Source organism: Austrofundulus limnaeus, unplaced genomic scaffold, assembly GCF_001266775.1.
Source record: "Austrofundulus limnaeus strain Quisiro unplaced genomic scaffold, Austrofundulus_limnaeus-1.0 Scaffold1349, whole genome shotgun sequence".
Lineage (NCBI taxonomy): Eukaryota > Metazoa > Chordata > Actinopteri > Cyprinodontiformes > Rivulidae > Austrofundulus > Austrofundulus limnaeus.
This window is the reverse complement of record NW_013953751.1, coordinates 17200-30855: the sequence shown is the minus strand read 5'-3', so window position 1 is coordinate 30855 and position 13656 is coordinate 17200. Positions and strand designations below refer to the sequence as shown.

The window sequence follows — 13656 nt, the reverse complement described above, 5'->3', positions numbered from 1 at the left end:
CTTAAAGGGCATTATGCAGTTTTTTTTTTTCAAATCTGCTTCTATCAATGGCTAAGATAGAAAGGGGTTTTTTACAAGCTTTACATAGTCAAATTATAGATCATTGTCTGCCCTTGAATATTTTGTTTTATATTATATTTATATACAGTATCAGCATGTCAGTGATTGAATATTTTTTTAGGTGGTGCGACTTTTGAAGACGTCTCCAGAAAAGCCAATCACCTTGGCTGTTGGGGATGGAGCAAATGATGTCAGTATGATACAAGAAGCTCATGTGGGCATAGGTAAAGCTATACCTTAACTATACTTAACGTTTTACTGTTTGTGTGAAGAGTCATCGCCACTACGCTTGTGTATATATTCAATCATCTCCAGGTATCATGGGGAAGGAGGGTCGTCAGGCCGTGAGAAACAGCGACTATGCAATTGCTAGGTTTAAGTTCCTGGCTAAACTTCTGCTGGTCCACGGTCACTTCTACTACATTCGAATAGCTACGCTTGTACAGTACTTTTTCTACAAGGTAAATCCTCGTTCAAGGTACAGTGAATTGATTGCCCCTTGACTACACTTTCTTTCAACAGGAAAGGTAATTATGGTGATTGTAAATAAAAGAAATATGCTGTTAACATGGGTGTATGCAGTCATCTCCATTGTTTTTAATGCGTCATTTTCTTCACTTTGTCTTTTCTAGAATGTGTGTTTTATCACGCCACAGTTTTTATACCAGTTCTTCTGTTTGTTTTCACAACAAGTAAGTCTGTTTCAAACACCATTTTTCTTGCTTTTCTCTGTCATTGTTTTCTGCCAGCTTTTGATGTTTTTTTTTTTCAGGCCATTTTTTTTTCTAAATAGTCAAAAGATAATTTCCTAAGCTGAGATCAAACACGACTGTCATGTTTTTGTATGTTTGAGTGTGTTTGTTGGATGAGTCAGTTAATAAGTTGCTGTTGAAATGCCGTCTCTGTCCGATCCAGACTCTGTATGACAGTGTTTACCTGACACTGTACAACATCTGCTTCACCTCGCTGCCCATCCTGGTGTACAGTCTGTTTGAGCAGCTGGTCCACCCCCATGTCCTGCAGAGTAAACCTGCTCTGTACAGGTACGACCACGTGTAATATCCAGGTGCACTGTTGATCATCATTCCCTGTTAACAGAAGGCAGCTGTTCTGATGTATAGTGAACCTCTGCTTTTCGCAGGGTTTACCTTCTTGGAGGACCCACAAATTGAGAAAAAATGCGAATAATAGACGCGGTTAAAAAAAGGTCTATAAACAGTCATTTTAAGAGCTTAAACCCCATATTTGCTCCCAGTACATAACATACACAGCATACATTAAAGTTAATTCAATAAAAACACTGGGAAATGTATGGTTACTCACCCAAATTACATTTATTTCTCCAGCAGAAAAATAAAAATAAAAATTACTGGTCCTCGTGGGGTGCTTCTGCTTCAGCGGTTGTATTTTCTGTCTGTTGTCTTGCTGGTGAGGTTTCATGCTGGCTGTTCCTGACAGTTTGGAGGAACATTGGGCCTCATGCAAGAACATGTTCGTATTTTTATCCTAAATTTCTCTTACTTTTGTTCATACAAAGGGTTCGTACGAACATGCCACGTCAGATTCAACAAACACTTCTATCTTCAGGAAAAGTGTGTAAATGAGCTGCATAAATTTCCACCTGTTCTATCCAGCTGCTCGTGCACGCGAGAGGAGATTAGCATAATTACCACCCCAAATACACCATATAAGGCTATGTTTCCTGCCTCAGATATCAGGAAGTGTCCATTCATTCATGAAAAATGACAGCGAAAACTTAAAAGAAAAACTTTACGAGTTCAGAGATTGAAGTCCGTCTGTCAGAGATCCAGACAAGAAAATCTGTCATTTTTAGCAGCTCAGCTGTGGGATAAAAAGAGCTGCTAAAAGTATAAACAACTGTGTTAAATCATTTTCATTTATTCAGAAGCCGCAACCCCCGTAAACCCCACCCCCAGCGCGCTGCGCAGCGCAGGTGGTCTCAGATGCGGGTCTGAAATAAGCATTTTAAAATGTTTTTAAAATAAGTCTGGCACTTTGGAGAAAATCCTGGACTTGATCATGTATCCCCTCTGGTCTGGGAACATCTTGAGTCCCCCAGGACAAGCTGGAAGGTGTAGCAGGGGAGAGGGGGGTCTCTCTGCTGCTGCCCCCGCACCCGATCCCGGATAGGCGGCGGAAAACGGACGAACGGACAATTTAGTCTAAATTATTACATTTAAAATTATAACTCTAATTCAAGCAGAATAGCCTATTGTCAACATAATTATGGAGTGTAATTTATTTTCAACTTAAAATATCTTCAAACTAACGAAATATAAAGTTATTAGTGAAGAAACCCCGTCTGGATAACAGCAGACTGGCTGTACGTAAAATATACGACAGGTCTGGACCACTCGTAAATTTTGTTCGTATCTGAAAAAAATCTTAGAATACGAAAACATTGGTGAATGCCACAAATTCTCCTAAATCACTCGTACACACAACTTAAGAACAAATCTGTGCGTACGAACGGTTCTTGCATGAGGCCCATTGTGATGAGAAGTTATCTTTGTTTCTTCACTGGAAGAGTCTTTCTTTTTCTCGAAGCCATACCCCTCAGACATTAAAACTCTACCCTAATGAAGATTTAAAAGTTCAGTTATGTGTTGAATTTGTTTTCAGGCATGTAGCTATTTATTATAAAAATCATTAAGTTAAGCAAAACCGTCACATTTAACAATCATTACAGATCTATCTTAAACTTTACCACGTGTATGTAATTTAAATCAGTTATGTGAACCTAAACCCCAATAATTTCTTCATAACACTAAGATGACGAGAGCTAAGCAGTTAACAGCTAACACTTTACCGGTACGTAGTGTAAACAGCGGAAATGCTGCGCTCTGGGTGGAGCGTGAGCACAGGACGCACATCACGTAGGCCTACTGTACTGTTCCGTACAGTACATACTGTAACTGAATTTACGTCCATTTTTATGTTACAAAATCATATTTTTGTTAATAATTCAACTTGAATACTCACAGAAAAGCACAAGAAAAAAGTTTCATATTGTACAGTGTGTTTAATGTATTTCTGGTTTCCGCAAAAAATGCGGGATTTTCCACGATTAACTAGGTAGTAGGTTCCATTGATTAATCCGCGAAAGACTGAGTCCGCAAATGGTGAACCGCGGTTTTGCGGGGGTTCACTACTTGAAAAGGAGAATTATTCTAGGTACTGTTTGCTGCTTTCTTGCAAAAAATATGGTTAATCTGATTTTATGTAGCACTTTTAAGGAAGTTGATTTTTTTAAACATGAAAGTGTTCTTGCATACATTAAAAAAATAAACCTGTGTGTCATCAACAGAGATATTAGCAAGAACTCGCTGCTGTCTTTTGGGACATTCTTGTACTGGACTCTGTTGGGCTTTTGTCATGCATTCGTCTTCTTCTTTGGGTCCTATATACTGATGGGAGAAGACACAACACTCATGGGCAATGGACAGGTGTGTGTTTCATTTTTTGTGTATGTGTAAAGTGAATTCTTTTAAAACGATATAGATGAGATTTTTGTTTAGAGCATGCCAGGATATGAAGGTAATTTTGTTATTTTATTATTCAATCAAAGTAGTTTCAATCAAAACAAAATTTCAACCAAAACAAAAAAGCACTTTCAATCAAAAAAGATTCAATCAAAATGTTTTTTGCAAAAACAAATTTTTTTGCATGTCAGAAATCTTTGGTTGAATCTCAAACTAATGTTGATGCACTAAGTTTTCCTATCCTAGTAGGTTGGAAGGCACTTATCAATCATTTGTATGCCTGATGATATGCATTAAATGCAGTGAGTTTGGCTCCTCCTCCTGGACACGGAGTTCAAGGAGAGGGGAATATATTTAATCTTAGAAAACCAAAATCCAAGTAACCAGCTGTGCGATCAGGCTCAAATTTCTGTCAGCTTTAGCTCTAAACCAATAGGGACACGTCTTACATAGTTCCTCCTTAAGCTCTGCCCTGTTCATGTTCTCTGAGTTCTTATAGCAACTTATAGCATAAACCAAAAGTTTGAGATTCAACCAAGGATTTCTGACATGCGAAAAAAAAAGTTTGTTTTGCAAAAAACTTTTTTGATAGAATTGTTTTTCTATTGAAACTGGTTTTTTGTTTAAACAAAAAAAATAATAACCTCCATACCGAGAAATATTCAGTTTTTAATGGGAGGTAATGAATATAGAATACTTGTATTTAACATCAATGTTGATAATATCTGACTGGTTCTCTTGATGTTGCTGTGTGGGATCTGTCGTTCTCRTTCTTTTTATTTGACAGTTCCTGTTCCTTTTTTATTCCTGCTACATATCTTGCCACCTTTCTTTCTGCTTGTAGTTCGCCACTTCTGAATGCACTCACTTTTATAACTCTCTCTTGGTTGTCTTTTTACCTTCCATCTTTTCTTGATCACGCCTTTTTTCTTCTGCCTTCACGCTGTGCATGTCTTCAGATCTTGCGAGCTAACAGGCAGCTGGTAAGAGTCTGCTCTACAGTTGAATGCATGTCTCCATGGGAGGTTAATGTGAGGACTCGGGGAGATTCACCAACATGGTTTTTTKGTGTCTAAAATGTTCATACTGCAGTAGAATCAAATGGTTTAGTTTGTTCATCTATTTTTTGTGACCTACAGTACAAAACTTTAAAAATGTAGGTGTAAAAATGCATTTAAAAACGGTTTTAATTTAATATTTATATATTTATGTATCTATTTTTAGACTTGTATGCTTTATGGGTTAAAAGGCTTGCTTTAGTCATCTGTATGGATTAAGCTTTAGCATTAGGTTTGGAAGCAAACGTTTTAAAAAGCRTAAAGGAAGAAAAAAGTCTATAAAAGCTCCACCCCTCAACTTTTTAAACACGTCTTTCTTCACCTGCTATAAAGCTTCGATGTGAAGACTCCAGCAGAGCTTTGAAGTGGCTATCAACAAAATTGTACCACCTACAGCTCTCGAACTCTAAGCAGCAGTTGAGCTCTGCAGAAAGCCACGAAGGGCGTACTATAGAGTCATAACAGCCGACATCTTGTTAAACAAGAGCCTCTACCTTGTGGAAATGTTTTCTCTACATGAGCAAACTAAAGCACAGGGCTGCTCACATTGTCTAGACTCATTACTCCTGAGTTTTATTAAGTTATTACTTAACATTATTTGAACTTGGAGACAAATTAACTTTAGTTACATTGCAGAGGCCGACCAGTTTATCATGTTTACTACCACTAACCCTGTTTCTGCATGCAAACAAAGCCTTTGTTTCTATTTGGTACTAAAGTCTTTAAAGCTAATGGCATCATTTCCTGTTGACGGCTAATAACTGCAGCATTTCTTTACATTCACAGATGTTTGGGAACTGGACTTTTGGAACCCTTGTCTTCACTGTTATGGTCATCACTGTCACATTAAAGGTAAATTACAGTCAACATAATATTTTTTAAATAATACTATCAAACAATACTTAAAGATTTAGTGTATTTCTCAGTTATCTAGAAGATATTTAGTGAAWATAAATGGGAGGCTTGTGGCAGCACGTAGAGCTAGAAAACCAAATCTATCCTACATGTTGACCAGAAGAGTTATTTCTAATGAATATTACTAACATTTATTTTATTTAGCTTAGCTGCCACGCTGCTGTCAGCTTTAGCAAAAAGCCGAGTAACATCAGATCCACACAGACCCTGTTTCACACTCCAGTGATAATAATGACGTCAGCGGCCGTTTGCTCCAGAAAATAATTTATTACAAGTTGTAGGTCAAGGTGTTTTTTTTTTTTTTATAAAATAAAAGCTGATTGCTGTAGTTTATTGGTGTACTCTCTGTCCTTGTCTCAGTATTTTATACCAGTATATTTTCTCCACTTCATGACAGCTTGCATTAGAAACTCATTTTTGGACCTGGATGAACCATTTTGTGACGTGGGGCTCCATAGCTTTTTACTTCATATTCTCCCTCTTCTATGGAGGCATCATCTGGTAAGAATGTCTTTTCACAACGTTCTGAACTTTGATACCAAGCACAAAATCAAATCTCATTATTTATGTGACAAGTTAAAATTATATGGTGAACAATCTAAAAATTATTTTTATTGTTTGTGCTACTGCGTGGTCTTTAGAGGTATTCAATAGTAAAGAAGAGTGACATTTTAAAAATAAATTTGTGTAAAATTATTGCCATGTTTTGTGTAAACTGTGCTCTCACAGTACGTTTTTCTAGTAGTTTCCTTGTTCTTAGTGAAGCAGCCCCTTCTGTCACTGCAGCAAAATAAATTGGACTTTGTTTGAATTCACATTATCGGCTAGTATGTTGAACCAATCGAATCGATTTTCACCACTTTACTCCGCCCGGTCAGCTCACAGACGTCTGGGAGCCGCTCTGACAATATTGGGCTATTATTGATATTTTCAGTCTGACATCTGCTTTGGCCATTAAACTCTGCTGTAAAGGTAAAATAAAATTATCTATGAGCACGACCCCAGCTGTCTGAGACCTAAATTTTCTTTGAACATGAAAAAGAGAGCTTTGTGTGGCTCACTCTCTTGGATTTAAAAGCATGATGAAATGTTACATTTAATTTTTGATGAACCAAATAATAGTTTGTGTAGTATGATTTTTTTTTCTTCTTTCTTTTGCTCTACCTAATCACTGTGTTGTTTCCTCTCCATGCAGGCCCTTCCTGCACACCCAGGACATGTACTTTGTCTTTGTCCAGCTGCTGTCCAGTGGTTCTGCCTGGTTCGCCATCATTATCATCATCATCACCTGCCTCTTTCCTGATGTACTTAAGAAGGTCATGTACAGACACCTGAAGCCCACCAGCACACAGAAGAGTCAGGTAATGAGAGGAGAATCAATCAGAAAAAAAAGGTAGCTGCAAGGTTTACAGGTTTTAGTTTTGTAGAGCTGCCTACAATTTTTTACATATTCAAAAAGATACGTGTCGGGATGGATTTCATACATGTTCCTATGTGTAGGACAGAAAAGGAAAAAATGTTTTCTGTAAAATGCCCCTAGAGGTAGAAAAATAAAGCCCAATATCAAGGAAATTCAAAATTTAGACTGTGGAAGAAAATGATCTTCAGCCTCAGTGATCATGAGTAACCCAGTTCCAAACAGGAACATCATGGTGTTCATATTTTCACTGCATGACTGCCCTCTGATCACAGACAAGCACACACGGAGGAACTGTCGCCTCGTAAAGATCTGCATAGTTACTGTATTGATTTGTCCAGCTGGAAATACATTATGCTTTAGTTAATATCTTCTTCCATTAAAAGAAATATCGGCTTTGTTTATCAAAACAGAAGCAAAAGCAGGAGCTTCCCTTTTCCAGTCCTATGTGGTGTTTGTAGATTTACCCTGTGTGTCTTTGTGTGGCAGTTGTGAAAATGAACCCTTCTTCGTTTGTGTGAGGGTCTTAACTTCTAACCTCTTTGTGTGTCGATCTGTTCTTCTTACCCCCTTTTGTCTGTGCTCTCCTGGTGTAGATGTATTCCAACCGAGTGGTGATAGGTGATGACTTCATCGCTCTGCAGCCTTTGTCCAGAGCCAAGAGCCAGCTGAACAAAATTAGGTAGAAGATCTGAGATTCGTTAAGCCCTCGGATTAACGTGCCTTCGAAATAACTTTTACAGGAGTGCTTCTTTCAATTGCAATATTTCTAAACTTAAAAATTAGTTTTTAAAATGTGTTTTCACTTCGATCCTAATAGGGAAAATGTGTTTGCAAATATATCACTCCTTTTCAGGATTTAGGCATTAATAACAGCATTTAGCAAATTAATACCTGTTATTAACCTGTCAGCTTTATTTTTTTAATTATTCATTGACATAATATTAAACATTAACAAAATGTATTTTATCTTAATACCTTAAAGGGCATTATGCAGTTTTTTTTTTTCAAATTACCTATGCAAGACATTTTGTAAAATAGTCCTTTAAAAGTTTTTACATCAAGAAAATCACCAAACGTTTTTCCATTAAAAAAAGAAACATTGCTGTACGGAACAAGTGCTCCTGTTTGTGATCATTCAGAAGTCACAACTAGAAGTCCCTCAGAGTCATGTGCTGCTTCAGAGCCTTTCATGTCTGTGGCTGCATGCTTTGAACAAGCCAATCAGCATTCTCTTCACTTAAAGTTGGGGAAATATAAATACGTGCTGAAGGTGTGAAAGATCCTGCAGAAGGTTGTGAAGAATGCAGTGAGCGACTGCATGTGTATTGCACCGTTGGAAGACCACTTTCTTTCCAAAGCAATGAAATTCCACCCACTGCATGAACAAATGATGWGTGAATGAGTGAGCAACTACAGTCRCACTGAAATCCTTATTGGCCTAAATCTTTCCTCTGCACTCTTTGAAAAAGAGCCTTGCTGTGATGCAGGGACCTTATTTGGCGTCATTAACCTCAGTTGTAACTGCATCATCATACTTTTAGTTGTGGAATCGGGTGTATATCATTGTAGCTGCGTTTCCATTGACTGTAAAAATGTGCCAATTAGAATTTCGAAAATAAATTTGCTCAATGGAAACACGTCAATTTTGAAAAATGTTTTTCGACAAAATGATTTTGCGCTAGGTTGAGGTGTTTTTTCGGCCGTATCGAAATTGGTGTTTTCCGCAAAACTGCAATGGAAACACTTTTTTCGCATCACGGGAGTCACGTGATCAACAACCGGCTGTTTCTACTGGCGAAAAAGACGATGACGAAGAAGATAACAGGAAGTAGAAATAGTAATAATATAACAGAAGTAAAATAGTAAACTCACCGACTACAATTTCCCAATAACACAGCATACGTAGTCGCTCCCAAGTAGGGGCTTGTCGCTGGAAAGCCTCGAAAAAAGACGCCGATGTCTCCTAGTGTCACAGTAGCAATACGCTATGTGTTTACATCCATCGCCGCCATGTTTGTAATGACTTATTGTGAGAACAAACGTATTCACGTGTGACTTTAAAAGCATTTCTTACTTAATGGAAACGCCACAGTTGCGAAACTGTGTTTTTTCGACATTAACAGAATATTGACAAAGTTTTGCGCACATTTGCAACGGAAACGCAGCTTGCGACATGCATCTCAGTTTTTCAAATAAGACATCAATCACATACAAGACGCAGCCCATCAAACTGAAATTATCTGTGTCATGTTGCATCCACCTGACGKTTGCAAACCAATAGTTTCACCACTTCAGATGGCCTCGTCCTCTCACAGTACTCCACCTGCATGGTCTGAGCAGATCCCCACATCAAGGACTGAAAGCTAAAGCTGCATGAGTGGCTTGAAGTTGTCTGGGCTGTTTTAGCAGCATGATTATCATATGTCATTAGATTAGATTAAAATCTGGTTTGTCTTGCAGCCTGCAAGAGTAGCACTAAAAGCAGCATGTGTTTTCTTGGGAGTGATTCAAAGCAGGAAAAAAATCTAATGAAGATTTGAGTGTTTAGCATATTTATAACTGCAAAACAACACTTTTTTTAAATATACTGTGTAGGCTTAGCGTTTTTGTCTTTTGTGTTTTAAAGCATGCTGTTGCATGAATATCATTATTCTTACATCTGTGTAGCATGTAAGGTTTTGTGTTTTACAGCTTATTTAGTTGCCAGTTTATACATCACATTAAAATAATTTGTCATATCCTCAGCTTGAATCACTCATAGTGAATTTGTAGGTGGCAGTAATTTTATTTGTGTTTTAGTTTTACTGTGTTCTGTGTGTTTTAATTTAATCCTGTGATAAAAACATGGGAGAAAATGGAAATATTCTTATATAAAACATTTGTCAAAAACATATTGCATGTCATTTTTAGCAAAGTTTAGTATCTAATAATCTGAATGTATATACCTCATCATTAAGCTGAAATAATTCTACTACTTTTCACTTTTTTATTTACTTACTGGAGATAACAGAAAGGAAAACCAGRGGCCTCACTTGGATTTATTCATTGTTTGGCCACTCTGTAGCTCTGATGAATTTAGCAAAAGGTTAATTGGCTGAGATACTAATAGATTTGTTCTCAGCTTTGCTTCCCTTGAGGAATCTTTTTTATGCCTCTGAATCTTTTTTTCAGTTCCTTATTTGCCTGATTATACAACTTCTTCTAGCATACCTACATTAAGAGAGTGAGTTCTGTTGTCTTGTTTTCTGCTTTGTTTGGAAATGAAAACCCTCCTTCAGTGAATGGTTAAATATTCCGCAAGACCTCTTCTCTTCCAGTGATTCATGATTATCTTTTGGTCTCATGTAGAATGGGGAAATACAGATCCCTGTTAATGTTTTGTTACAAAAATCAGGAAGCACTTGGTCTTGTTGTCCTTATAAAACAATAAATTGCTTCCCATTTTATTGTTATGTTGATCTGGTCAGCTGTGAAGGGTTAAGTCCAGAATTACCAGGATCTCTGTATACTGTACAGTACTGTGCAAAAGTTTTATGTAGGTTTGATATAATAACGTAGTGCAAGAATGCTTTCACAAATATACAGTTTTGTTGTGTTTTCATCAATGTTCAAAATGCAAAGGAAATGAACCAAAGAAAATGATCAATAACACATATTATGTGCACATTGAAATTCAGGGATTGGGTGTCTGATTAACCAATTACACTAACAGGCAAACATTTCAAACCATATGGAGCTTTTAAGATATGCTGTTGATGCTCTTTTGAAGGACCATAGACATAATGGTCATCCAGTAAAACCGATGTGTGGTAAATGAAAGACATGATGCTTACCTCGGCTCAAAAATGAACAGCAGAGTCATCAGCTTAGAATCAACAGAAGTCTTTGAGACCCAAGTTCAACCATCTATTGCCCTTGAAGGCTGTAGGTGGTATCCTCAGTGATGAAAAATAAAATATCCATCATGTAGTACCACCAGAAAGATGTCCGATTGGCAGAACCCTGATCTCAACACTTTGGCAAGTAAATTACATGAAGAAATTACAAGACTCTATTCATTCATTTTGCATTGTTTACTGTTGAGGAAGGCAATCCAAAATATGTTTGATTTTCTCCTCTAAATCTTTCCACTTCTCATTTGGACCTTCTGGAATGCCATCCATGAGAATATTGTGTTGTTTACTGTAGTTCTCCAGACTGTCAACTTTTGAATCCAAAACCAACATTGATTTTGCTAATTTTTGAATATCCTTTGAGTTGGAGGTAAATCTGTTATTTAGCTTGCTTTGGGCATCTTTCAGTTCGTCAACCTCCTTCTGTGTAAACTGCAAGCTTGTCTTCACTTCCTGCATATCTTTCATTAGATCATCCACTAATAGGGATCCAAATAAATAAATAAAATAATAATAATAATAATAATAATAATAATAATAATAATAATAATAATAATAATAATAATAATAATAATAATAATAATAATAATAATAATAATAAGGATGAACAACAAAATTTATACTTGTGGGGAAAAAAACGTATTTTAAAAAAGCATGTTTTGCATGTGCCTAAAACTTTTACACAGTTCTATACCTGTGTATTTCTACAGGTCATAAATGTTTTTAATTAACTGGCACCCTACATTTACTGACAGATCACTTACCAATTTAATAGTTTTATTTTGCTATTTAGAGAATAAGAATCATTGGAAAAACACACTGTGCTCTCAGTTATTTAGTCTTTTATTGAATGTTGAAATTCCAAGTTTCATCAAGGTAATGCAAATATTGTCTGATGTGTGAAACAAACTAACAAAACTAACCCAAATGATGATCAGCATATTGGCAACAATTTAGCACATGGTCCAGATTTTAGAAATGCTGTAAAATAAGATAAAGCAGTTACATCATCCAATCATTCAATACAAGACTAAATAATTCAGCAATATAATTGGTTAACTTGCTTTTTCAGTGTCAGGCAAAACCAACGAAGGTCTTGGTTTTGTGATAAATAAGCTTTTTGATTGGCCAGCAGGGCTCACTGTAAGCATCTTGTGTTCTTCAGATGGAAGGGGGTGAGGGTTCAGTCGGCCCAGAATATGACCCTGTTAAAGCCCAGCGGAGCCCAGGGGAGGACAATTGGCACCTGCTAGCTGCTTTTCCTTCCCCTGCTGCCCCCAGCCAAGAACCATGCTCCCTTAGGTAGTACCGTACATGTACTGTAAATCACCCCCGTTTGTCCTCATTGTGCCATAACGTTCCTGGTTTTCCCTTGGTTTCTAAGGACCAGCCAATCCCGTGCACCCCTCTCTGCAGCAACCTGCACAAGCCCTATTGTATGTTCCAATCATTATCCCATGGCTGTATATTGTAGCTGCTACCATACAGCTCTTTTCCCACATATTGAAGGTAACACACCTGTATGTGTTTTGGCCTGGATCACTGCGTATGAATGACCCTATTCTATCCCATTTAGTCATGATCATCCTTCCCTACCCTTCTTTGAGCACCCACATGCAGATATGACTGACATTGTCCTCCCTATGCCCCACCATGATTGTCTATTTGTTATTTTTATTGTTTCTAACCTGGTCTCAACTCACCCTCACTGTTACTTATCAGGTATGGGTTCGGAGACAAACAGAGAATGCTGTTGGCATGCTGGCTGCATTATCTTTGCCATATCCTCTTTTAAAAATTGCAGCTGTGATTTTGTTGGATGTCAATGTTTTGTTTTTTTGTCCGTGTGTTTTATACCGCTTAATATCCCTTTTAAAGTTGAATTTTATGTGTAGGAGCCTAGTTTTTGTCGTCTTTTCTCAAGAGCATTAGACAGTAAAAATAATTATTTTAGCTACTGTTGCAACCTCAGTAAATGCAGTGTGGTACTCTTGACTAAATCAAGAGGATGATGTCATAGATATAACCGTCGCTGAGGTTGTTTTATGGCACAGCAATTCATTTTACCAGCTGTTAATCTCATGAATTGGTTTGGCTTTAATGTGTGTGTGTATAGTAGCTGCTGTTCTCTTATAAAAAATAACACAAACGCAAAGAGTTTGTCAGAAAAARCACATTTTAACATGGTCTGTCCAGCTGATAATTGTTTTTGTTAGTGTGTCTGATTTATAAGCTCTGCAAAGAGATTTTTTTTCTTTACCAGCTGATGCAGTGGCAGACGGCGCTTGCTCGGTTTTTGTCTATGTGATCACAGGAACATTAAGATATTGTACAAAAACAAACACACACACACGCCCACAAGGATGCATCAATATTCAATGCGGCAGCTGCTGTTTTGCTTTCACCTCCACTGAATACATCAGTAACTCTTGTTAGTAACGCAGTGCATACAATTTACCAATTTTTCAATGTCAGTAGCAATAAGTTAGAAGAAATGCAAGTCAGGCACTTTAGTTTGCCAGGCAGCACAGCTCCAGTAGATTTGCTCTGATTTGCCTGTTTTGCTGCGGCCTGCCAAGAAGTAGAAGTTTGGTTTCCTGCCAGCAGTGTCTCAGATTTCTGCTGCAGTGAAGCTTGGGCCACATCACRTCTTAGCACAATGGTATAAATGGGTCACACATTCATCCAGCATGAAAGAGACCTTTTTTTTTTTTTTTTACATTACTGGAAGATTAAAACATTGAATTTAGAAACGGAAATAATTTCCCAATAAAAGAGTATTTTAAATAGTGTTCAATTCACTTCAA

The 13656-nt window shown here is 37.2% G+C and overlaps 1 protein-coding gene across 4 annotated transcripts in view; it reads left to right on the top strand.

Annotated features, from left to right (window-relative positions):
• The window catches only part of atp11b (ATPase phospholipid transporting 11B), a 52958-nt gene that overhangs the window by 25647 nt on the left and 13655 nt on the right, over positions 1-13656 (top strand). Inside the window, exons 21-32 of one of the 4 annotated variants that reach the window (XM_014031938.1) lie at positions 182-284; positions 376-521; positions 693-752; positions 976-1103; positions 3389-3527; positions 4523-4546; positions 5408-5473; positions 5934-6037; positions 6732-6897; positions 7550-7635; positions 12015-12151; positions 12234-12249. In XM_014031938.1, the coding sequence (XP_013887392.1) occupies positions 182-284; positions 376-521; positions 693-752; positions 976-1103; positions 3389-3527; positions 4523-4546; positions 5408-5473; positions 5934-6037; positions 6732-6897; positions 7550-7635; positions 12015-12102 (1110 nt within the window). In that variant the 3' untranslated portion in view covers positions 12103-12151; positions 12234-12249. Of the gene's footprint in view, positions 1-181; positions 285-375; positions 522-692; positions 753-975; positions 1104-3388; positions 3528-4522; positions 4547-5407; positions 5474-5933; positions 6038-6731; positions 6898-7549; positions 7636-12014; positions 12152-12233; positions 12250-13656 lie in introns of those variants that run through there. The other 3 variants (XR_001312408.1, XR_001312409.1, XM_014031937.1) reach the window with 3 other exon arrangements.